Below are 26,311 nucleotides of genomic sequence, written 5' to 3'. Positions count from 1 at the left end.
GCAGGGTCACACGGCACGGTCCCAGAATCTGATTTGGGGGGGTCTTGATTGTCTCATTATATGAAAACATTTGAAGCTGCTCCATACAGACACCCGATTCCCAAAACCGCAGCACTTTGACAAGAGAGTTTTAAAAGTGATGTTACCCATAGCAACCAATCAGATACTAGCTATTATTTTCTAGAAGGCGCTAGTTAAATGTTAAGTAGAATCTGAGCGGTTGCTATGGGCAACATCACTTTTAAAACTCACTTCTAAAAACTCTCACTTTAGTAAAATTTACCCCAAGGGTGAATGCAATTCAGCGAGATGAACGGCACATCAGCTTTGCAAGGAGAAAACTTGCGATATTAGCCCTACCGTATATGGCTGATACGTGCAGAGGCACATTGCGTTTAATTGATTTCTCCGCTAAGTGTTCCAAACACTACCACAGTAAACAGGAGGGTCTCTCGTGTTGCTTTCTTGTTAATGTAGAACTCATGAGTTTCAGAAACAAAATATTCTGAAGTTGACCCCTCCATACTGCCATATTTCTTGCAAAGTCGCCACAACCAGCTGTGTGACTGCACTCAACCTCTGCGACAGCATCTCTCATGCGAGCAAGCATTGGATTAGCCGCGTTAAGCAGCTTTTCCCAGTGCTGTGCCAGCCTCACTGCAGTTACGGCGCACACAAAACTCACAATTAGCAGAAATACGCGATAAGTAAAGCTTTGAGGCTCACATGGCAGGAGAGCGTGAACAGATATACGCCATAAATGCAGCTTCTGTGCTGGTCAGGCAAACAATTGAATAGCTCTCATCCTGTTTAGACAGGATCTAGAATACCCCCCCCCCAAAAAAAAAAAAAAAAAATGTAATCGCTCCCAAAAAAAAAAAAACCAGGCCCAGACAAGATGGACGAAGATGTGCAGAAATGAAAGACAGTACCCTGCCTGTTACAGCTTACAGTCTACAGCAGCCCACCCAGCTACTGCAGAACTACACATACCAGCATGCCCTGCCAGAGTTTTGCATTTAGGGCATGCTGGGATGTGTAGTTCCACAGCAGCTGGAATTCCTCTGGTGTAAAGGGAGAGGGCAATGGATGAGACAAGGAGAGAAGACATTGTGACTGCAGCTGGGGAGGACTACACCCTTAGGTGACAGGAAGCCAGGGTAGGGCATTTGCAGAGGGGTACAGCAGCAACATCAGTACCATGTGGCGGCATTGTAGTGGGTAAAGAAGAGTGACAGGTCAGAATGCAGGAGGCATCAGAGGTCCTGGCAGGAGGGGAGCGAATGGGTAAGTATTTTAGTAACATTTGGTGCTAGATTTACTAACTGGTGGTTTTTCAAACCAGGCAGGTTTAGCATTTATTTCTGTTGCAGCTTTAAATGCCAATTATGGTGGCTTTAAACAAACCCACTGTTGGTAAATCTACCCCCCCCAGGAGTGAGAAAGGGGTATATTCTGCCAGCTTCTCAGGAAGCAACATGACCCTGCACAGGACTAGATGTGTGGAGTGACATCTCTAATCCCCCCCTTTAGCTGTACATTATGGATATTCCTTAGATCCATTAATTTCAGTATACACCTATGCACAATGAGACAGAACACACTAAGAAAATTAGGAATACAAAAAAAAATAAAAAAAATTAGAATTTAAAAACAGATGATGAATACACAGATGAATACATAAAACATGATTATTCTGGAGAGGGCCTTCTGATTGATATTAGATATATAGATCTAGTAAAACACACATGTGATCGCAGTCCAAGTAAGGCTGAGGAGTGTGGAAGAGCAGCTAGCTTATCCACCTAAGCGATAAGGACTTGGCAGACTGTATTAGGGAGAGTTACAGTAAAAGCCACAAAACAAAAAAAAACAAAACATTTCCTGGACTTGGGAAACGCTGTGAAAAGGGGAATTCTGCATGGTGGAGACGTGCGTCAAACTCTAATACACATCCATTTCCCTATCCAACCTCTTTAATGATGGAGTAACAGCCTTCCACAAAACCTTCGGTATAAGTCCAATAGCCCTCACCATAGACAGCCCCCAGGCTGCTTCCTGCCATTTCCTTTCCCAGCAATACCACTTCCTACCATACTTGTCTCTTATTGGGATTAGTGTGGGTGTGTAAACTTGGTGCATTCCTGTCCCGGGCACTGCGTGGATGCAACTTTAGGCATTTGTCAACTTTGGGTGTGCAATGTGAAATAGGCAATATTCTGTATAAGTGCAGAGTACAAGCATACACATGTATAATGCAGAATTTTAGAGGTCTTTTATTCTCAGAATCAAGATGGGAGTTGTCACACGACTTGGGAGTGATGTAGCTATGAACAGCTATTGTTGTCTACGGGCATACTGTATGGCGTTTAGAATTCTCATGCAATCCCCACTCGGTGTAGATTACAGATTAACAGGCTGCTCCTTCCAGCTACGTCTGAGAGTTCCAAGTCTTCGCTAGGTTTCAGGTTTGGAGCATCCAGTTTTATGCAGGACAGACTGGTCAGGGGATGACTTGAGGCAGGTACTGTGCTCGACACGCACTGCTGGGAATTTAGGGATCGGGGGCAACATTAAAAGAAAAACAAACACACAATGACATTTATCACAATATAAATAACTTTATTTAACGGACTCTTGGCATGAACTGCACTCCGTTTACAACAGGCAGGTTTAACATTAACATAGCGTCTTATTGTTTTTGCATTGATTCTTGCTTAAAATTCTGTGGACTTCAAAATTAGTTTCAAAGGTGTGGAGGGCAGGAGATCCTAAATAGATGCTTTAATCCAAAAAAGGTTCACCCTTTTACCCCCACATACCACTGGCGTAGAGGGGGGGGGAGGGGGAGAACTACAAGCCCCAGAATAGTACGTGGGGACAGCACGTAGCCCTGAAGCTTGTGCTAAACACATTCAGAAATCCCTTCTAATGAAGTAGACATTTCGACTGCATACAAAATCCCAGGAGCAAGACTTTCCAATAGGAATGTGGATCTGGCTGCTGTATAAACCAGTCTGATGGACCAGAGATTGTCTATAACATAGATTTCAGCGGCTTCATATAACCAGTGCACTCGCTGTAGGTTAGCAGAAGGGTGATCGCACCCATCTTTATTCACATACCATAGGACCTCATATCTGAAGAGCAAGCTGTCTCTTTTATTGAGCTCTGTATCCCACCTAACGCTCCACTAAAGCAGCCTCCGTGCTTTATACACATACTGGCATTTAGAGGTCACTGTAAGCTTCCCAGTGTGTTAACAGGAGTTTAAAAACACATACGATGGGACAATCAGCATTGCAAAAAAAACTACTACAACAAAGCAAAACCAGCCAATGAATAGAACATTAGAAACTATGTTCTTATGTGCGCTAATGCATGTACAATGCATTTAAATGAAACTAGTAGTTCTGCATCATAACAAGCAGCCACTCACCAGCTCTTCAGCTACATCCCCCAAAGCTGTGAGTTATTATATGAAATAGAGGGGTTTCTCTATTAAAGTCAGTCACTCGCCACTGCCGTCCTCAGACACCAGATGCTCATAAGGAACATATATAACAAACAGAAGGAAAGGAGAAATGTGTAACGTACCAAACCATTCGCTCTAAACTCGCAAAAAACATCCTATTTATTTAAAGTGCAAAGTTTCTTTTATGAGGTCTGAACAGATTCTATTCAGTTTACCAATCCTAGAAGCCTTCTGTGTCCCCCAGTGACCTCAGGGCTCACCGACCACCACTGTAATCTCCAGCTAATCCCTCCCACTGACTACAGCGCCTCATGTCAGCAGGAACACGGCTCAGGGCAGGTTACCACACATTTGACCAATGTAACTACTGCCTACGATCTGGCCTGACGCTTGTATATTAGGCAAATATAAAAAAAAACAAAAAACTTAAGTTAGTGAAATTAAAGAGGAAAACAAAATAACAAACATATATAAAGCCATAAAACTCTAGTTATAATTAACATTCGTAAAAAATAGCTCAGCATTATTCTTTTTTTAAAATAAATATATAATAAATATACAAGCTCGGCAGTAAAAACCAGATAAAATACAGGAGGAATGTGCAATACTGTCCTGGATGGACACAGATAATGATTCTGTGTATGGATAACAGTATTTGCAGGGGAAAAAAAATAAAAAATAAAAATGTATAAAGAAACACTTAAGACACTGCTGTTGCTAGGTAACCAGGCAACACTGCTGTTGCTAAGGAACCAGGCATTAGTAATGAACACAGATCGTAAGAGCTATGAGACTGCTAGGGTAGACGGACTTCACCCTTTGCAACCCCATCACTTACACAGCGTTGAGGCGGCCATTATTACTGGACCTACGTGTAGCCTACAACTAGGCACTAGTCCCAAAACTACGGCACAAGGAGCTTTGTCCCCAAGATCACTAGTTCCCATTGCGTTGAGAGGCTAAATGGGTGTCCAGGCCACAAAAATAGCTACCTTCATTGTGTCCAGGTGATTCAGGCACAACCTAGGAGCGCACGCTGTTGAACTTCAGCGACAAGAGTCCTGGATTTAAACAAAAAAACGTGGAAACAGTTTGGTGCAAACGCCAACATAATGAATTAAGTCGCCCCAGTTCCAAGGGTTGCAGAACCCAAACATTCTAAAAAAAATAACCAGTCACTGCAGTTCTGCAACAGAAGGCGGATGGATCGCCTGGCACTGAGCCGCAAAAATGGGTTAAGATGTCCAGCTCTCGGGCTCAGCAATTGCACTTTGTCGATATGCATGTCAGGATTTCAGTATATTACATACATTCAGAGGAGACATGCTACACTATGAGAAGCTTCATATATAAAAATGAAAGAAAAAAAAAACAAAAACAATAAAAATATAAATAAAAGACAAATGTAAACAGGACCAGCTTGGAAGATGCTACAGATCCCCAAACAGGGGACGGAATGAGATCAGCATGACATTGGGTCAAGAGTTCCTGGCATGCGAAGGCGAAAGTCTCTCCAACCTGCTGTTTCTGGGCTTCTCACAACTTTACTCCGTTGCTTTTAGTGTTAAACACATTCACAGAATGAAGACGGGGGCCGTTCACATCCATGGAGTAAGACCCCCAAGACTGCAGACTAAATGTCCAGCACCAACGTAGCACCTCACCGAGACGTCACTCCCAGGGTGAGCTTCAGGTTCTCGTACACCACATAACTAATGCTGACCGCGGGGATCACCTTCATGAAATTGGGGGCCAGGCCCCGGTACAGTCCAAATGCGCCTTCTGTCTTTATGATGTGCTTGAAGAGGTTGCTCATTGTCGTCTGCGGGGCACCTTCAATGGAAGCTGGAAAAGAACCGAAAAAAGGCAGATTGTCAAAACACAATCCTTCAGTCTACGAAAAACACACTTGGAACGAACTGCAAAGGTCTGGAGTGCAAAGGTAGACTGATCTAGGACCAATCCAACGCACACCAGCCATGGATAGGCACATGAACCTACCCTGTGCTTGCATGCGTGTCCTGACCAGAGCCAGGGGATAGCTGGCCAGCTGCCCACACGTACTGGACATGGTTCCACAGGCCAGTAACACGAAGACTCCGGGGTCAGCACTACTTGTGGCATATCTGCTCAGCCAGGCGTTCTTCAACGTCTAAGAGAGAAAACGGCCATTAGCCATGAAAGTTCCCAGTAACAGTGAGGTAGGACAGACCATTTAAATCATGTGACCGCCTAAATGACACCGGACAGGAAGGCGCATCGGGACAGCAGAGCTGCCAACTACTAAACTTCACGTAGTCAACCTCACCTCATATACTGCCAGGTCAATGCCAGCATACGGAATGATCCCCAGCATGTTGGGTACATATCCTTTGTAGAAAGCAGACATCCCTTCCTTCATCAAGATCTTTTTTCCACAGTCCAACATCCCTTGGTATTGGCCAGTCTTGCGCAGGGCCATCCGTGTTTTCAGCACCTACAACCATTATAAAAATGAGTCTCACAGACAAGAAAACAGGAGAGACAGCCTGATAAGCTCATAAGTGCCCAGGCCTCACCTCCATAGGGTATATGCTGCTCTGAGCGATGACACCAGCTAGAGATCCTGCCACCAGTCTTTCGCGTATTCCCAGAGTCTCCTGATCACTGCCAATCAGGCGCTTAATCTGCGAAATGCAAGAGTTTGGGCGATTCAGACAGGAAGCGCAACGTCATACAATAAGCTCGATGCACAATACCGTAAACTTTAACAAGGCATTCCATGACCAGCTTCTTACACAGTCTCACCTGTTCATAAGCCATAAACTTTATTGCAGACTCTGGTGCAATTTTGATGACGTTGATGCCGTTCCCCCGCCACAGGGAGCGGAAGCCTCCTTCTCGGATCATATTCGTGAAGCCACCCACTATGGACATATTGTTGCTTCGAGAAGCGTGGACCTGGAAGAGTGAACATAACACGTGTTCAGGAACCGGGGCTAATCCGGGGACAACAGCACTTTTGTGCGAGTGCCATGTAATCCCAACAGGAATGTTCAAAATCAGGCTTTAGCAGGCTGCACAGCGTACTCTGGCTAAAAACGAACGTCACTCAGCTGCCAAAGCGTCATTGCTCGAATACTTGTCCCAAAAAAACTGGGTCATTCAAGATCGCAACTGTGAGCAAAGCAGGACCAGTGCGTGAGGATTACATCAGCACCTAGAGATGTAGTGGGTTTCAGAATTTTATTACAGCCAATGAAAAACCGTATTAAACCCAGAAACAACCAATAACAGCGCAGTAACACTTTACCATGCAAACCGCATGGCTCAACCAAGTTTAAGAAATAACATTCGCAAAGGCTAGAAAGGGTATTTTTAATATTCATCAACTTAGGTGGTTATTTCCTTAATGCCAAAAAGAGATGTCACTTTATGAAGACCTAGGACCAGGTCACAATGCGACTGCGAATACTGCACATTTCTCCAAGACATCATGCACAACAGTGCTCAGTTGAAGGTGTTCTATAGTATCCTGGTGTTTACATGGGGATCAATGACAGAAATAGCGCACAGATGCTCTCAACCGGTCACGTCCCTCGCTAATGCATTTCACCCCCCACTCAAAGATGTCACCAGCCAATGATAAAACGTGGGATTACAGAATAGGGGGGGGGGGGGAATGCTGCACATTCATTTATTTATTTTAATACCAATTTTTGGCTTTAAAATAAAAATGAGCTGGGCACTACGTGAGCAGTAACAATACAGTAGTTTGGCAGTCAGGCACTGGCAGGACCATGGCCAGTGCTGTCCCAGCCACCCGCCCATACGGCTGTTACAGTGCTCGGCACCATTATGGCCACATGCCAGAAGGAAAGTCATTCCGTGCTCTAGGAGAACAGATTCAAACTGTTCAGAACAAAGTCCAGCATTCCTCCCGCCGATTCTGTAATAAAGGTTACACAATGCTCCTTGCCCTAGGGCAGGCAAAGTAATGAAAGTTGTGAAAGAGCTTGCCCTTTTTATCTACTTCACCTATATTACCCAGCGAGGCCTGAAAGTGTAAGCCCGGTCATACAATCAACACCGTAATTACCTGCATGAGGACCTTCAGCCGATCCAGGGGGGCCGTGCACGTCCGAGACACGGCGCCTGCTCCGCCTCCAGCAACCAGATGCCTCCACCACATCCCCGTCTGCTTCTCTTCGACTGTAAACTCATCTGGGACAATCAAGTTCTCTCCCACATCGAAGATCTGCAGAGGGAGAAGAGAAATCGAGTCAGTGCTGGCAGCTTCCAGCCAATACGTATAATCCATTCTATACAACAAGGCGGCTTGCACCAGAGCTGCTGACAACTCCTGCGAGTACTTTAGTCAATACTGTGAATGCAAATTTTTTGCAGACACTTGTGAAGCCAGAGCTTCCGGCTGTAACATTTAAAACCCTGAAAGTTGCAGGGGTGGTAAAAACCAGCACAGGCTGACTGGGACCAGTTTGGTGCCAGATCTTCAAGATTTGTAATCACTTCTAGTGAACTGAGGGGGGAGTCCACCTGTTTTACACACAATACCAGGCTAGAGAGATAAAGGAGCAACCTACTGTAGAGTGCTTCCAGTACAGGATGATTTCGGGAATGTTCTCCGCAGGGTGCAAGAGATGATAATCTCTCCATTCATTCCAGTCTATTGTCATTGTGCCATTTTTATCCATGCTGGAAGATAAGGAGCACACAGTCAGAAAAAGGACAGGAGACTAGAGCCAAGCGACATGCACAGCACACAGCAAGACGAGCCACAAGACACTGCGGGAGGGAGGCAAGATAAGGGCATACTTACTGGGTGACAGGACCCCAGCGGTCGCCCTTCCTAATCCTGACAGCCACAGACAGGAGCAAAAGGGGGAAAAATAGCACAATAAGAACGTTACTCCCTGCCAGATTTAGAACAGATTTCCAGACCCACTTAGAGCATGGGATGGAAGCTGAAAAGCACATTTACACCCAAAGAGGTTTAATCAGGTCATGCATGTTAGGACAGACCACCGCCCAGAAGCTATGTAGCGGCTGTCAGGTTCATCTATTGCATTAGACGGGATATGAGCCAGGACAGAGAGACGAGACGGAGAAGTCAGCACACCACTGGACATGGACTACAGACGTGGGACACGGCTATGGCCGACATCGCCACCCCTCACAGGACTCACCTCTTCAAGATCTTCACAGCCTGCTGCTCAGAGATATTCACACCAAGGTCGCGGAGAGACTGCATTATCTCCTGGGCATCAATACGTCCTAGAGATAGAGAAACAGACCTTCTAAAAACCAGGCGCAAAAGAAAGATATAATGAAGCAGAGTACAGTACATTAAGGCTACACCCTACCCAGTTTGTACTAGTCAATAGTTCGTGAACTGATCACATGCATATGATAAAAATGGTTTTCGGGGTGCAGAATGCAGAGGCGTGTTGGACCATCTCAGGGTATGTATTAGAGCTACTATACTTCGATATAATGACAGCGCTGCTGGATTGTCTACCATATACAGAGCAGCCAGCTGTACACATGCAATAACTAGCAGCCTGCAGTGAGTATAGGATGCCGGGTACTGCTGCAGAACGGACACTAACCATCGTTCTTCTTGTCCAGGCTACGGAAGACTAATCTCAGTTTTTTCTCGTGATCACGAAGGTAGTGCACAAACTCCTCAAAATCCAGCTGCCCATCCCGATCCTTATCTCCAGCTTTCACGATTTTCTGTTGAGAAAAAAAAGAAATAAAAATTCTAAAGCAAGAGATTATAGTTTTAACAGGTTTACATTTCATTTACAATATATTAAGTTTTATGTAATGACAGGCTGCCTGGGCTCTGCTGGAAGCAATGTGACTAACGTGATAATGCATTTGCAGTGTGTAGGACGGATCTGGATACAACTGATAAACTGCAGCCAACAATTAATAGAAACCAGTTTAAGAAACCCACAGACTGATGGGTACCCGAGATAAAATGATAATATCATGCAATATAAAAAAAAAAAAAATCGCTGTTCCCATTAGTCACCGCAAGACTTCAATCCACATCAGAAGTCATCCTGTTAATTAGAAAACGCAATAGAGGTTAGATTGATCATTTGCCGACTGAATACATGCTACCCAGTGGCAGATTCCACCAGCCACAAATATTGCATCTGCCACCTGTGCGCCACTATAAGGTCTGACCAGCCACAATGCAGGTGCACACTGCAGCAATCTACAGGTTAACAGGTACACTGCTGATCCCAGTCATCCCCTTCTGTCAGTCAGAGAGATTACAGTGACCTTTGTATACTGTCACAGGATCACTCAGGGTACACCGAGTGCCGAAATCTAAAGATAGTTGGGTGTGTGACATTAGGTCAGGAGAGCAAGCTAACAGCTCCCTGACCAGTTAGCAGAATCTGCCATTAAATGAATTACACAGGTCTGAGTCCAATATCTGATACAATACAAAAAGAAAATCCTTAAAAATAAAATAAAAAACAAACTAAATTTTATGCATTACTCCACATGTTCTCATACTCAGTCCTCAGGACCCCAAACAGTGCATGTTTTCCAGGTCTCCTCACAGAATCACAAGTGAAATAATTCGCTCCACCTGTGGATCTTTTTTAAAACGTGTCAGTGAGTAATAAATACACCTGTGCACCTGCTGGGTGACCTGGAAAACTAGACCTGTGTGGGGTCCTGAGGACCGATTTTGAGAACCACTGCTTTACTCTTTTACACTGCATTAAATATTTGCAGCCACAAATTGTAGCAATCTACAGCGAGAATGATCAATGACCAGCATGAAAATGAAGATATAACTCACCTGTCTCCATTGCCGGTAAGTAGAGAACTCTTGAGATGGAATAAAAAGGCTCAGTCTAAAGATTGACTTCAGCTCTGATGGAAGCCCATTGGACTCAAAGTACTGAAACTCTGCAGGAGAGTGATCGAGCACCGGCACGTACAGGCACAGACACAGCATTGCAGAGGTGCTGCTTACACCTACTCCAGTGTCAGACCTGTCCTCCCACTGCAGCACAAGCTTCCTCTACAGTATAGTGCAGAGACAGGCTGCCGGTCACAAGTCTTAGGTGTCTGCTCAGCTGCTATAGGCTGACTCACACCTGCCCCCTGCCCATTAAAGTCCATCCAGCTGGTATAACCAGCCTTCAGCAGCCGGCCAATCCCAGTGGAGGAACCTCAACGTAACAAGGAGCTCTCCAACCACGTCATTGATGTGCAGTTACAGCCCTCAGGCTGAAGGCTCAATGAATGGGGTCAGGAGACACCTGGTTTTCATTGTGAGAGGACATCACAACACATGACATTTGCAAACAACATAACTGAACACCGGATTTATGAACATTTGGCAAGGCTCGCATGCAGAGATTACATTAAAGTGCAGACTTGTGGAAAAGAAAACTGGCACCTAATTGAATTCCCCCCCCCAATTGCTCTCGCACACAATTATACACCACCAACTTAGGGGGTCTTCTGTGTGACGGACGCAGTGTGTCCTTCCGGAACCTCTATGGGTTTGCGAGGGAAACCGTGCAATGTCAGCACTGCCGTAAATGGACAATATGTGCCCAGCTGGGCATCGCTGCCATGGCTGGAGGCATACTGCTTTGAACTGAATTCTCGCTTCAGTTACAGTGGACACTATTATCCCAGAGCGTGGCTATGTACCCAAGTCCCATCTCAATGCTTATTATATTAGTGGCTTAAAATCAGATTAACAGGAACAGTATAAGCAATCCTCTTAAAGCGCAATTAAACACACTGACATACATGCAAGGCCGCCCGATATCATGCTGAACATACATGACAAATTGCTTTCGGCAACTAGATCAGGGGGAATTTAACATGCAGCCCTCCAGTAGTTGTGGAACTACACATCCCAGCATGCCCTGCAACTATCTATCAAGGCATACTAAAACTGTGGCAGGGCATGCTGAAATGTGTAGTTCAACAGCTGGAGGGTCACATTTTGACTACCCCTGAACTAGATGATATCTCTTCCGCAATACTGTAACTGCTCTGCATCAATCTGCCATGTTGGGAGGGAGGGGCTTCTTTAACTATACCAGCAGAGAGTGACTGACAGCTGGGCAGACTTGGTTGGTTCCATAAGGAGAAGGGACAGTGAAAGCAACTAAAACGCCTGCACAGTCAGCTTTGTGACTTGCATCAGAAACTAAATACAGAGGACCTTCATTAAAACTGGAACGGGCTGCGAGTCATGCGATACAGGGACGGTTAATAATTATTAGGAGATGAGTTCTCAGATGTAAGCTCGTCAAGATTAGGCAGGTGATAAGTACCTGTGTGAAAGCACACGTGAGCTTATCGTCAGCAAGTTGCATCAATGCAGCAGCTGGAAAACTTCCAGTGCTGGCACAACTAGAAAGGGGCCAAACGGTCATGTACAGGCAAACGCTGTTTGACAAGGAAACCGGCATTTTATGGTAAACTCCCATGTTTAGTGGTGAATGGTTCAGTACAAATAAAGACTGTAAATCTCTATTTTAACAGACAACGTCACAAGTAACTAGCTTGCACGGAGCTGCCCAGCAAACTTAGGGGTCTATTTACTAAGCAGTGTTAGGAGACAGTGTGAAAAGTGATAAGGTGCCAGCCAATCAGCTCCTAACTGCCATGTCACAGGCTGTTTGTTAAATGACAGTTAGGAGCTGATTGGCTGGCACCTTATCACTTTTCACTCTGTCTCCTAACACTGCTTAGTAACTAGACCCCTTAATATTAAACAAATTGTAATGGTTCCTTATGAAATGGCAGAAAGTGCAGGGAGCCATCAGTAGTACAGGATTTAGGACATTATCGGTGATGTCATTCGTCCACTCATGTGTGATAAAACCAGATCTTACCAAGCCAGCATACTAAGTATACAAACTTTCAACTCCAACACAATGGAAGACCAGTAAGTGCATTCCCCCAAACACAGAGCAATGAGTACACACCCAGATGAGTGCACAATTAGCATTTCAAAGCTTGTGTGTGCTCAGGAGTCTATACAATCTATCAGGCTGATCTCTAGTAACCCGATTAGTTACTGGTGACACACGGAAACATTACCTGTTGCAGCTGCTTCCTAGGAGCTACCACCATCAGAATGATGTCGTCGTCATCAGCATCATCCTCCTGAAGGTCTGACTTCTCTGCACTGGAAGAACTGGTTTTCTCCTCAGGGTCAGAGCCCTTGCAGGCTGCCCAGGGAATATACATGGCTAGGAACTCCCTGACAGACTGCAGCATCCTTCCTCACGCATCTACAGCGGCTCTGACAATGATGCAGTGTCACCTGAAACACACCCTATACTCAGAGTATATGCAATCGCAGCCACAGATGCAATACCTCTATAGGGAAATAAGACTAGCTGTTGCACTGCAGCTGGCATCCCATACCAACACCCTTTCCGCTTTGCCCTCACACTACAAATGCCGGCTGCCCTGACTCTGCATTCACACTGCAGCAGGGTCTAGCCAATCACAGCTATGGACATTAACATGTTCCCTGCTCAAACCATTGAGCATCAAGCAATCAGAAAAAAAAAAAGAAAAAAAAGGGAATTCCTTCCACCCTCATGGTCCATCACCGGAATCAGAGTCAGTGCAATCTGTAATGCAACTCAGGCAAAGAGGACAGAGCAAGCAGCCACATTATAACTCAGGAGGAATCACTTTCAGCAAGATAACCATCTGTCTTTTCTGTCCTCCCCCCTCAGCAGTATAACAAAAGGTAGCGTGAACTAATATACATGGTCAGGATAATATCCTGGCAACACTACTGGCTTCCCTGAAGCTGCAGGAATTTCACCCACTTCCCTCCCCCTTGCTACATTATTACTAAGTAATGAGTCATCTCACCTTCCTGGCAGTGGAACACAAGACTGGCAGTGTGGCATTCTTACACTGACCAGCACAGGAATTTCCCCCCCTCGACCCTTAATTGCAGCCACAGGGGGTGAAGTGATGTAGACAGTTCAGCAAAACTCCACCTTAAGTGTTGAGGAGTGACGTCATTAAGCTGGGTACACACGGTACGATCTGCACAACCAAACATATCGCTGAACGATAGCCCTTGAACTTTTCTGTAGTGCAGGGCAAACGATATTGGGTGTACACACTGACAGATATCTATGATAGACATCTTCCAGTGATGTCATCCTGCCAGATCTCTGAACAGGCAAATCGTGATGAAATCGTCCAAGTCGGCCTGCATGTACGGAAGACCATAGATGCAGTTATCGTTCCATGCGGGAACGCGCATCGTTGGTCGTTCGCTGCATAAGAAAAAAACGATATGAACGATTTATCATTGAACGATATCGTACCGTGTGTACGCACCTTTAGATGTCTCGGACATTCAACAATGACATTAGACCTCTGACAGAATGAGAATACATCCTCTGCCAGTTTGCCATTGCTTGGAGATCAGTCTCATCCATTAAATTCCCAGTGCGGCAACGTAGCTCCCAGGTTGAGTGCCCGGAGCCATTGTATTACCCGCATCGCGCCCAGCACTTAAGTCGGGAGATACAGCTTACCACAACTAATGACCAGGGATTCGTCGACTTAAGTGCTGGGTGCGATGCTGTTACCGCACGCAAGGCTGCCCCGAGGCAGAGATAGAGTGAGATGTACGAGGGCGAGTCAGTAAAATAACAAGACCTCCCGCCTGTGGTGTTATCAGATTTCTGCGTCTAAAGGGCACATCAGCAGCTGAAATTCATGCCAGCTTGTCAAGGTGTACGGTATGGATTTGGTGCACTTTGATAAGAGCAGGACAGACTTACATGATGAACAGCGTTCCGGCCGGCCAAGCACGACCACCACATGACAAAAAGGCAGCGCACCAACACAAACCTGTTTCGGTGACATGACGTTATCACCGAACACCTCAACAAGTTGGCGATGAATTTCAGCTGCCAATGTGCCCAGTAGTCGCAGAAATCTGATCACATTAAGCACCTCAACGCGTGACCATGTTTCCGCCAGCCCCGCCATCTTGTATCTGATGTTGGGACAATATGACTGACATGAGGCGAAGTCTAATGGCCGTGAGGGGAAGCAGTGGTCCACCTGCTCTGGCCTGGCAGGAGATTAGAATGAAACCGAGAACGTTACACACGCGAGAGGTCTTGTTATCTTAATTATTGAAACACCCCGATAGGTTGTTGCTCACTTTAATATACAGGCAGCCAATGTAGGAACCAAAGGAATTGCTACAGGCAAGAAAAGTTTTAGCAGTCTCTTGTATTAAATGCACATATTCTGATACTGGGTACACACTAAAACAGATATATCTACAGATTGTTGTTTGTACACACTGAACCACCATCATCTGTGTTCAGTGCGCAGGAGGGGGCGGGTGGTGCACCCCTCCCCACAGCTGCCTGTGTACGGGCGGTCTGCAGATGGACACACTTGCCGATGGACAGGTATGTCTGCAGATATATTAGTCCATCGGCTGTGCAGCACAGCCAATGCCATATCTGAACGATGTCGTTCACAGACATATCGAGGGTACACACTGGCCGACGGGCAGCAGATATATTGGTCGATCAATTGATCGGCCAATATATCTGTCACTGTGCACCCAGCTTAAGATGTATGTAACACGATATGATGTGGGCAACAACAGGAAATTTGAAGCAATGAGCTTGATCACTGCACAGGGCCAAAGTATCCTCTATACAAGGAGGGAGATTGCTCATAAGTCAATAGAAAAAAGGTGAACGAGTACAGAGTTTAATACAAAGGGGAAACATATCATTGCGAGTGAAGCTCTTAAAATAGATTAAAAATTATGAAAGAAAGCACTTTAAAAAGGTGGCTTATCTTCTGTAAGCAATACATTGTAATCTTCTGCCAGAATTTAGGGGCATAAAGTACACAGCAGTCCTGGAGAGTGACCCTGTGAGGTGACAGGCAGGACTAATGCTGGGTACACTTACCAATTCATCTGCCGGGCTTGAAATAGCTCAAATGAACGGGCATTTCAATCGCCTGCCCAGTTGAGCTGTCAATCACCGCCGAGTCCCCGCAGCATGTGTATGGATGATCGGCGGGGTGCCCGTACACCTGCAGATGGCCAATATATATCTTTCAAATATATAGGCCATCTGTGCTCCACAGCAGATTGGATATGTCTGAACGCTATATAAACATTAACCGGTTCGAAGCCAAAGATAAGTGCCTAGAACCTTCAGACAGATGACAGTTGAGAGCTGATTGGCTGGAGCACCATTAGCATACGCAACAAGTTTTGTCACTCTGTGGGGGCGACTCAATTGTTTTATCACACCCTATCTGCTGTCTAAAGTGACGGGAGATCAGGGTGCGATATTCAATTGTGTTTGGGCGCCCAATGCATATTGTGCCCAAACAGACAGGGTTTAGCCGTGCAAAGCGGCTAAACCAGTCTCAAATCCTGCTTTGGGTGCCCAAAACCCCTTTTGAGCACCCAAAGTGCTAACTTATCGCACTGTTCTGCTCGCAGCCCCGCGAGCTGAAATATATGCTCCGCGGCTGTACGCGCCCGTACAGAGCAACAATTGAATTGCTGTCGGGCACCAGACACCTGCTAATAATTGAATTGCCACCTGTGAATGAAAAAAATAGTTGATAAATGAGGCCCCCAAGTATGGCTATCCTGAAAACCTGGACTGTTGGGAGTCTTGAGGACAGAGTTTGGAAACCACTGCATGAAGGGGCAAAAAAATATAAAAAAAAAAATAGTGTTTGAAAATGCAATTAAAAAAAATAGAATAAAAAAAGTTTCTAACTTTGAATAGATGTGTGGTGGGGGAGACAAGGCATAATCTCTGTCTACAGCATGAACAAATTACAGAAACTGATGTTGGAATGTGACCAGGTCACAGTGACAAAATAGGCTCAGCACCAGGGTGAGGAGCCTCAGCAGTGAAGGCGTTAATAATGAATTTAAACCAATAAGTACAACACTAGTAGTCAGAACAATGCAACAACACAATGTACAAGCATTACATTTGTTAAGAACTTAAAAATATTGACACAGGGAGCTATTCAATTAGTCGAGGGGTTTTAACTTCTGGGTTAAATACCTGGAGCTATTTCACAAGGTAAGCCATAGCTTCCGGGTCAAGTGCCTGGAACTCACAACTTTCCCCAGATCACTACGTAACACAGATTTCTGATTGCACTTCAGAAGGGCGAGAGCAGAAATCTATTAGTGAACCCTCGGGGCTAGTAGAGGGCAGTAATTGAATAGCTCTGCCCACTTAACCTGGGAGCTAAAACCACAATGACTAAACTGTCCCCACAGATAGAAAACCCAATCAATCCACCAGTCCTGTCAGCTGCACTGCAACATTAGATTCCAAACTATTAAGTTGCATAAAAACCACATGCAGACATCTTGCTACTGAAACCTAAAGAATTGATAACCCATCAAGCAGCTCTTTCCGAAAAAGAAATTATACAGCTTTCCATTGCCGACAGTTTTCAATATTATCTATCCAACTAAAATCAGCTTTTTGCCCCTGAAATACTAATACTTGGCTTTTATTTTTATTAGGGGAGGCGGGAGGGATGCAAAACAAAAACAAACTGTGCCCCTAGTGATTAAGGAGGGGGATGGGGGGAAAGAGTCCTTAGCATTCTAAATGCATGCTAATGAATAGTCATTCCTCAGCTATTTCAGGCATCTCTGGAATGGGAGCTGCCTCTGGGACACCCTCTCTTCATCCACTAATATAGTATTTGTATTAGGTCACCAATATAACACTTGCCTTCTATCTACTGTGTGATTAGATAGGCTTCTACAATATAGGGGCATAAGATTCACATGGGAAATTCAATCAGAATCTGCGTAGGGACTGGAGGCACTATACAGTAGTAAGACTATGATGAGCAGCAAATCAGGTACTATGGCATTTAATATAATCACGTAACTACACTAGAACAACAAAAAACAGATGCATCTTTCTAAGTACTAACAATTTGCAGGCATGTGATTCCAAAGGGTGCCTATCCTCTTGTTTAAGGGGGGAAGACAATTCCAAACATTGATGCAATGTGCCATTTTCGGAACAGCGCATAAGGTGTAAGGGAAAGTTTGCGATGTCAGCACTATATGGCCAATGTGTGCAGACGGGTACTGCAGCGATGCCAGGCAGTACACGGTGCCAAATTCCCCCCACCCCCCAAGAACTTTAAATAAACAATATAAAGCACTAAGAGTTAAGAAGAGAAATCAGGTACTTAAACCAGAGAGCTTACAATTCAAAAGTACAATTATTTGCCGTTATCAGTTTTGGAAAGATCATGTGAATGTATTTTCCTGCTCACACACCAAGGGCGGTATTGTTTTGCCCCCTTACGCACCTGACAGGAGCTATTCAATTGTTGCTCCTGTCGGGCACGATCTGGGGGGGTGCAAGCTGAAATGGGGAAAGTTACCCATTTGTGCTTCCAAACAGCAACTTTCGCGATCAGCACTTTGGTCAGAGGTAGCAGTTTTATGCGGCTAAACCCGACCACTATGGTCCGCGATCAGCGCAAAAATCAGCAACAATTGAATAGTGCCCCACGATCTCCCGTCACTTTAGATGGGAGATCCAAACAGCGAAAACAATTGAATACCGTAAAAAAAGACACCATTAACAATCTTAAGAAAGCATCGTACATTTGTTTGTAGATGTAAACACAGCCACCATTGCCCCAGGAACCATCCCAGCGATCATGTGCAACACAGAAGTCTAAAAATGTGGCTCATTACAGCAAACATAACACCTGATACTTAAGGGGAGATTTATCAAACCTTCTAAAGGAGGACAAGTTTAGGTGTCGTCAATAGCAACCAGCTTATACCTAGAATTTTACAGAAAGTACCAGTTAAATGACAGCTAGAATCTGGTTTCCATGGGCACCACCACTTGAGAAGGTTTAATAAATCTTCCCCCTACATTGCATAATGATTCACATTTCATCTAATAAGTATCATATACAGGTATTCAGCTCTCCTATTGTCTACCAGAGGCATGAGATAAAGGATAACACTGCAACAATGTATTATAAAGACATGGAATGCAGTGAGTAATGTATGTATGTATAGCAAGTTCAGACTGAGAGAACAGCCCTGGGGGGTAATCAGGAGTATATACACAACTATGTATTAGTCACAGATAAGATAGTCACATGTATAGTGCAATTAGCATGTGGCTCAGAGTCCTGACAGAGGGAAAGTTACCTGATGTGGGGTGGGGAGCACCTGATGAAGGGGAAGTGCTCCTTAGATGCCCCTGACGGAGGGGAAAGTCACTTTATTAGGGGTGTAGAGATCCCCTGACAGTGAAAGTTACCTGATGTGGTGTGGGGAGCACCTGATGGAGGGGAATGTCACCTGTGGTGTGGGGAGCACCTGATGGAGGGGAAGTCACCTTATGTGGGGTGCTCCTCAGCTGCCCCTGACAGAGGGGAAAGTCATTTTATGTGGGGTGGGGAGCAGCTGATGCCCCTGACGGAGGGGGAAGTCAACTGATGTGGGGGTGTAGAGCCCCCCTGACAACCCTGATGGAGGGGAATGTCACCTGATGTGGGGTGCCCCCCTGATGGACAGGGAAGCAATATTTGACAATTAAACCAGTGTTCCCCAGTCTCAGTCCAGGCTGTAAGGATATCCATTTTTTTAGAAAAAAAAAAAAAAGCCTGAAATAAACAGGGGGAATTAAGTCACTTGCGCACAAGCACGGATATCCTTAAAACTTGGACTGTCAGGGGACTCTGAGGATCAAGTATGATCAGGCCCAGCACCCCAGGACCCATACCCCCTCTTACCCTCAGCTCCAGCTCCGTCCGGTGCACCCCGAGCCGCTGGAGGCCCACAGACAGGTCATTGATACAGATGGCGCCGTCCTTGTTGACATCCAGCTCCTGGAAGAGAACATGCAGCCGGCGTTCATGCTCGGGTCCTCCGCACAGAACTCCGCCGCACGGGTCCGCGGCTAAGGCGGCCGCCAGGGAGGAGGGGGACGGGGCGTCGTGGGTGTGGGGGGCGCCGGACAACGTGTCACACTGGCAGAAGACGCCGCTGAGAAGCGGGGACACCAGCGAGCGGGGACGGGCCATAGACGGAGGAACGGACGCGGAGGCAACGACTGGTCTGGCTCTGGCACGGAGCTCGCCGCCGGTATATGGCGACAGGAAACGCATCACCACCTCACACCTCCCTGACGTAGCACATACGCATCTGTGGGGCCCCTAGCCAATCGGAAGCGCCCAGTCAGTCACGAACAGCCAGCAGCATAAATCATTGGCTGTGAGGATACGATGGACAGACACATCAGCCAATAGGAGCTCAGCGATTAGGAGGGAAATTTAAACAGAAACGGTATAATAATGAGCCACGGCATCCACCAATGGTAACACAGATATAGTGACGGACGTAAACGCTGACCTGTCACCGACAGCAAGCGGTAGCTCAGCCAATCAATACCTAGAATTAAAGAGGCGTTGCTGTGACTGACAGCGGCGTCCACCAATGACCGATAGTGTCGTCAAGAGTGGGCACGGCATTCCCTCTCCGCAAAAAGCCAGCGCTTACGTACAGACGCGATAAAGAGGCTGATTCTGGAAGCCGTTACGCTTGCGTAGGTTTCTTGCCGCCCCACTTACGCCATTTACGTATTGCGGCCTATTCCACATAGTCGCTGGGGCTAATGGCTACGCCAGCCAAAAAGAGAAAGACCAATTTTTCAGAGCAGGAGGTGGAGATCATCATGGACGAAATGGAGAAGCAGAAGCACATCTTGATTAACCATTACAATGCTGGGGTGCCACTGCTGACCAAGAGCAACGCCTGGTACGACATCTTGAAGCGGGTGAACGCCATCAGCACGTGCCACCGCGAGCTGGCAGAGGTGAAGAAAAAGTGGTCAGACCTGAAGACCGAGGTGCGCAGGAAGATGTCGCAGGCGCGTGCCACGGTCGAAGGCGAGGGCGATGTGGGCACGCCACCCGTCCTGCTCACCCCACTGCAGCAGCGCATTTGCAATTTGTTGGGTGAAAGCGCCATCCTCAGCTTGCCCGCCCAGGAATGCCCTACGGAAATACCCACCCAAGTGTCCATCAGTGACCCTGGCACCGTGACGCTGTCACAAAGTGAGTGGGCCCTGTCGGTTAACACGTCAAGTTTGAGCGCTAGTGGCAAGGAACTAATAAATAGCCCAAATAATTAATTCAAAATAACATTAATAAATAAAAGAAAAAAATATATAATAACAAATAATAAGGACATAATAAATTTAAAAAGGTTTAACGTTTCGAGATGGCAATTTAATTTTGGTTAGAGCAGATTATTTTGCACTCCAGTATAAACTGGTGCAAGTACAATTTGCACAGAATTTCTCGTAACAATTTACCTCCCAAGTTTCCAGAGCGTGCATTACATTCTTTCTCACGTCCGGCTCTCAGCTCCTCCGTCCGTCCGTCTGTCATCAATAAACAGTCCCTAGTCACCAAATGGTGTTTTATGGTAAATATATTCCAGCGCAAGACCTTTATTATGTACCCAACTGTTATATATGCATCCATATCTCCAAATTTGTTATTTTTTTTGTCAAATATATTTTTCTTATGACTCTGTAGCACATAAACAAGAGTAACATATATTTTTGCACCATAATATATAACATATCAGCATACAATACATATTATAATATTATGGCCTGCATACACACACAACAATTTTGTAAATGATCGATTTTAGTAAACGATTTTCGTACATTTTTTCAAGGGAAAAATGAACGAAAATCGTTTACTAAAATCGTTCATTTACTAAATGTAATGAACAATTTTTTTTTTAACTATAAACGATTTTTGCATATTCCCTTAATGAAAATCGTTGAGTTGGTCAGTCTGATTGAACTTCAAACTACAAACGTGAACGCGAATGAACGATAATCGTTCATCGTTTTAACTTAGAAAGTGAATGATTTTCTTCAACGATTGAACGATAAACGATATCGTTAACAATAATCGTTCAAAAAATCGTTGTGTGTGTGTATGCACCTATATAAATAGGCAACAATATAGTATATAACATATATCACTTTCAATACAGAACTTTCAAATTACATAGAAAATTTCAATAAATGTACCTTGCCACCATGCGGATATAAACCCCCCCCTACAACAATATCGGCGGGTCATCCACCATTCGTAATTCAAACCATGAGGTAGGAGAGAAACACTTGTGGAGTAGCTGCCTTGTACTCAATGGCAGAGTGGTTACATAGCTCTCCCACATCTCAAAAAATCTACCAACCCTGGTCTCCCTCTCCAAGGATGCCTCTAACCAGTCCATCCTGAAGAGATAGAACAATTTTTCCTTAAATAGAGAAAAAGAAGGGGTTTCCGGTTGAATTCACATCTGAAGAATAGTTTTCCTCGCTGCTGCGCTTACAGCTAAAAGCAATTTCCGCCCTCCCTTAGATACCCTTTGGTCACTTGTCAGTAGGCCCACGATGGCCCACTCTACAGTAAAGGGTAAGAAATTCACTAAATGATCAGTTGCAAATTTCCTAACACCCAACCAGAAAACCCTCACCAGAGGACAGGCCCAGAGACAATGAAATATGTCGGCATATTCTTCACGGCATCTCCAAATTTTAACATCTAAAGAATTATAATCTCCACAGTGAGAACAAAAAGTAGTTTGGCCAGTGGACACGATTGATAAAATTCGAGACAGAGGTTCTGTATATTTATCCTTCTTTCCCGAATCATCCATTACAGCAACTAAAAAGGCACAATAAATTTGGTGCCAATTTTATAGGCAGATAAGTTTCTCAGTAGTTTGCCCATGTATTTCCCGATGACATGAAAATCGATGGCTCAGTTTGCTCTTGAGCAACCAGCCCCAAACCTAAAATTCAAATGCCTACAATATAATGTTAAGATTCAGAGTACCTTTCTTGATTGGTGATTTCTATGACCAATTTCAACTTATAACGAATTTCATTAGCAAAATCCCAAAAACCGTGAAGGTAGACACAAGCATACAAGATCGATGTGCAATGCTCTACGTCCCTTCTGTTTATAATAACTGCAGATGAGGCGTCCATTTCTATTCTGACATTTCTCTTTCTTTCAGTCCCCGCAGAAACAGCCTATCACACCTTGGAGGAAAACGTAGTGGAGTACTGCACAACCGAGGCACCCACGACCGTGACGTCTGAGGCCCCCATAGAAATGATCTCTCCATCTGCTGAAGTCACGGGTAAACCTCAGGAACTAAAGAACCGAATCGCTCTAAACTCCGCCCGGCTTCTGCAGGAACAGAGAGTGACTAACCTGCACGTGAAGGAGATCGCTCAGCACCTTGAGCAGCAGAATGACATCTTGCAGATGATACGCCGGTCGCAAGAACTCCAGGCCAGCGCTCAAGAGCGTCAGGCACAAGCCATGGAGGGGACACAGGCTGCTCTGAGCGCCCTCATACAGGTAATGCGGCCGATGATCAAAGATGTTCGTAAGTTCCTACAAAGCCAGATTGTTGACTCGCCGGTGGCCAATGAAGCTGGTGACCCAGGAGCTCAGAATGGACAGTCAAATAGTATCAGCCAGTGACTGGAAATGACAAACCAATGCCAAAAAAAGTAGCGTCATATCACAAAAAAACGTGAGCCAAGACTGGAAAACCCTTTTTAGGAAAGTGACGATGGACGTAGTTATCTAACAACTGCTGGAGAGGAGAAGGTTGGGTGCTGATGGCTCTGATTTGAGAAGAAAGATGGATAAATCTGGACATGTTCATGTTTTTAAGGTTTTCGGAAAATAGGACTAAATTCATGTCAAACATGCCATTGCTGGTACACAGCTTGTTTTCATTGTCATGTATGGAATGTTTGTTGGTGGGACTGAGAAGCTTGTAGGGACTGAAGCATATTATATGGGCACATCTGGTGGCAGCCAGTTACCAGAAGACGTGCACATTACAAGTTTGAACATGGAGCTGAGCTCATCAATTTGTTCTTCAGCTTTGTTGCTTAACCCCCCCCCCCCCTTTTATTAATAGCCAACATGAACCCGTTAGTCATCAATTGATTAACACTGTGCAGTTTTTATAATAAATTCATTCATCTATTTTTGAAGTATCTCTACCTTTATTAATGGTACCATTATCCACACCAGGGCCCTCATTCAGAGGCACTTGCAAAATGTGAGCGCTCATTCTGAATGTGGGCGGCCGCTTCTCTTTTGAAGTGCGGCCTCCTGGTCGCTAGCTAAGCTGTGGGTTACAACCCACAGCTTTAGCGACCGACCAGGTTGAAGGTCGAGATAGAGCAGGAAGCTCCCCACTGACATCACTGCTGACGCCAGGAACGTCTCCGTTTGTGAACCCCCCCCCCCCCCCCCGCCATGCCTACAAAACATAGCTCCGGAGCGAGAGAGTTTCTCTCTCGCTCCGGGGCTTGCGCACGCGCAGTGCGGCCGCTGCGCAGGGCCTAAACATCGACCCGCTTGCGAGCGCTCAGTGCTTGCGAGCGTGTCTGTATCTCATAAATGGCCAGTAATGCTACAAAATAATATAATTATACATTTTAAAACATTTTTTTAGGGTTTTTCTACTCTTTTTTTTTTTTTTTTCATAGATGCCCAGTCATAGTCAGATCTGGTTGTTCAACCTGACCGCCAAATGATGTGAGACCTCCACACGGCAAAGATCCAATAGTTTAGGATGCAGTTAAAGGGGGGGGATTTAATTCTCTTTGTGAGGATGTAGCTCCTGGGTTAAGTGCCCGGAGCTATTCAATTGCCCCCCGCAGCAATCGAACGACTAGCGTATTTCTGCTCGCACCCTCCTGAGGTGTGAGCAGGAATCCATGCTATCCAGTGCCTCAGGGCTAGTCGCGGTGTTACCGCCTGCAGTAACAGCATTGTCCCCAGGACTTAAGATGGGAGATGCGGTTTATTGCGACTTGCCCGTGGATTAGTCACTGCATCACCCGGCTTAAGTGCCAGGCGCAATGCTGTCAATTAATTAGCTCCAGGCACTTAACCCTGGAGCTATATCCGCGCAAAGAGAATTGAATTCCCCCGCAAAAGGTCGATAATCAGAGCAAGGACACTGTTAGGCTGAACCTGCCATGCCGACATGCTAATAACGCGATTCAAAGCATTTTAACAGTGTTGACTTTACATCTTCAAACATGGTGGCAAAGCATCATGTTTGAATTTGTAAAGCTGACACACTGTCGACATATTAACTTTCAATCTCAAACCAAACCCCAGTCTGGTTGTTTTACCTTTTTGGCTAATATCACCCTGTATGTGGCCCGTAATTATGTGTTAATCTGCACAATTAAGATCCAATTAGGTGACTGGGACTGATTCAGAAGTGGCCGTATTACCGATGTCGGACATAGTGGAGCGATTTTTTTGCTACTGCGCATACGTCTTAAGTTACACGCATGTGTCCGCCCAGAAAACGCAGTTCTAATCTCAAGCGCACGCAGGGAGAAGTGTATTGAAAATGTAGTGGGGGGCGTTCCTGAGTGGTGACAGGGAGGTGTCACCACGGAGAAGGTCCTTATGGGTGTGTTAATGGCGTGTTGATGCATATACAGGTACCCACACAGGAAGCCATACTTGGACGGAGAAATTGCACCTGACATAGGGGGCTGGTCAGAAAAGTGCAGGCGTTTTTCAGACCGTCTGAATTTCGCTACATGGGCGTGCATAATTAGCCCTTGCGATCTCCTACGCTGCTCTGCGTGTCAGAGCTGCCAAGGCTACGACAGGTCAGAGCTGTCGCAAGGGCAAGATGGCTGCTCGATGTGCGTCGATGTTACCAATATTTACACTAGTGCGCGATATCTTACGCAGGTAATAAGACAGCAGTGGGCGTCCTTCTGCTCGAGTGATCTTGGGAACCATTAGCATATTTACGCAGCTGCAATGTGTATGAAATCACAGCTGTGATCCGATTAGCGTCCGTCTGTGAATCAGGCCCAGAGTCCTCCCGCAGCCTATTACCTTTATGTTTTTTTATATCACCATCGCAACCCGTCGGTTGCTACTTTGGCCAAGCTGCGGTAGCTGATGCTTACCGCAGCCTGGCCAGGTCCTGGCAGCTGCGAGGCGAGGAGGCATGCCTCCACCAAAGCAGACACTGGCCTCATTCACAAGACAGGAACAAATAAGAGAAATGCCTTAATGTGAAAAGAGAATACGTGAGACCGATCCATAGGCTTTAAAGCATCTGATATGAGAAGGCAGCAGTGGGCAAATTGCGATCCGTAGGAGATCGCAGTTGCGATTGCATTGGCATAAATTTCGGAATCAGGGCCTTAGACTAGACTATACCCCCCATCCCATCTGGTCATACAGATTTTGCTGTCGGAAGCCACCAAGCCACGGTCCTCTAAGCATGGCAATGCAGGGAGGTAGAGAATCAGAATATGTCACAATGGTTGGGGTCATAGTTTCAAGTTCATAAACGGGAAACACGTAGGGGGTCAGGATCACAGTCTTGGAATGGGAAATGGTTAATTAGGCAGTGGTTAATAAGGGGGTGATTCGGGTATGGAACCAGTTGCAGAAGCGGCAATGCCACAGCCGATGGTTGCCCAATTGAGACACCCACTGGTTATGCGTGCAAAGATGCACTATCAGCGCACCATCGGACATTGCACTTGGCAGGCGCAAAATGTCCGAGTGACCATGGCCGCCAGTGACACTCCAACGGCGTCATCTACACGCCCGCGACTGTTAGTCACCCCCCCATCCCTAGTTACCACCCGGAAACGCCTCTCTGAAAATCCA

At 45.7% G+C, this 26,311-nt stretch overlaps 2 protein-coding genes across 5 annotated transcripts; one reads left to right on the top strand and one right to left on the bottom strand.

The window, feature by feature from the left end:
• Positions 1–2,601: 2,601 nt before the first annotated feature.
• Positions 2,602–19,766, bottom strand: SLC25A25 (solute carrier family 25 member 25). Of its 4 annotated transcripts, none has more exons than XM_088464832.1 (11): positions 19,322–19,766; positions 9,085–9,211; positions 8,662–8,749; positions 8,295–8,330; positions 8,059–8,170; positions 7,554–7,712; positions 6,263–6,415; positions 6,034–6,141; positions 5,784–5,951; positions 5,477–5,627; positions 2,602–5,320 (listed from the first exon to the last, which is right to left on the bottom strand). In XM_088464832.1, exons 1-11 carry the CDS (start codon positions 19,694–19,696, stop codon positions 5,136–5,138), a joined length of 1,662 nt encoding a protein of 553 aa, XP_088320958.1. In that variant the 5' UTR covers positions 19,697–19,766; the 3' UTR covers positions 2,602–5,135. The 4 variants fall into 4 exon arrangements, with proteins under 4 accessions (XP_088320958.1, XP_088321306.1, XP_088321023.1 ...); XM_088465180.1 differs by lacking the exon at positions 19,322–19,766 and adding an exon at positions 10,305–10,781; XM_088464897.1 differs by lacking the exon at positions 8,295–8,330 and having other exon boundaries at positions 19,322–19,764.
• A 349-nt stretch (positions 19,767–20,115) lies between these two features.
• Positions 20,116–23,629, top strand: NAIF1 (nuclear apoptosis inducing factor 1). Its single transcript, XM_088460026.1, has 2 exons — positions 20,116–20,644; positions 22,638–23,629. Exons 1-2 carry the CDS (start codon positions 20,203–20,205, stop codon positions 23,111–23,113), a joined length of 918 nt encoding a protein of 305 aa, XP_088316152.1. The 5' UTR covers positions 20,116–20,202; the 3' UTR covers positions 23,114–23,629.
• Positions 23,630–26,311: the final 2,682 nt, after the last annotated feature.

This window comes from Taudactylus pleione, unplaced genomic scaffold (assembly GCF_031769625.1).
Source record: "Taudactylus pleione unplaced genomic scaffold, aTauple2 ptg000003l, whole genome shotgun sequence".
Classification (NCBI taxonomy): Eukaryota; Metazoa; Chordata; class Amphibia; order Anura; family Myobatrachidae; genus Taudactylus; species Taudactylus pleione.
Note: the sequence above shows the minus strand (reverse complement) of the source record. Positions and strands in the feature narration are given on the sequence as shown.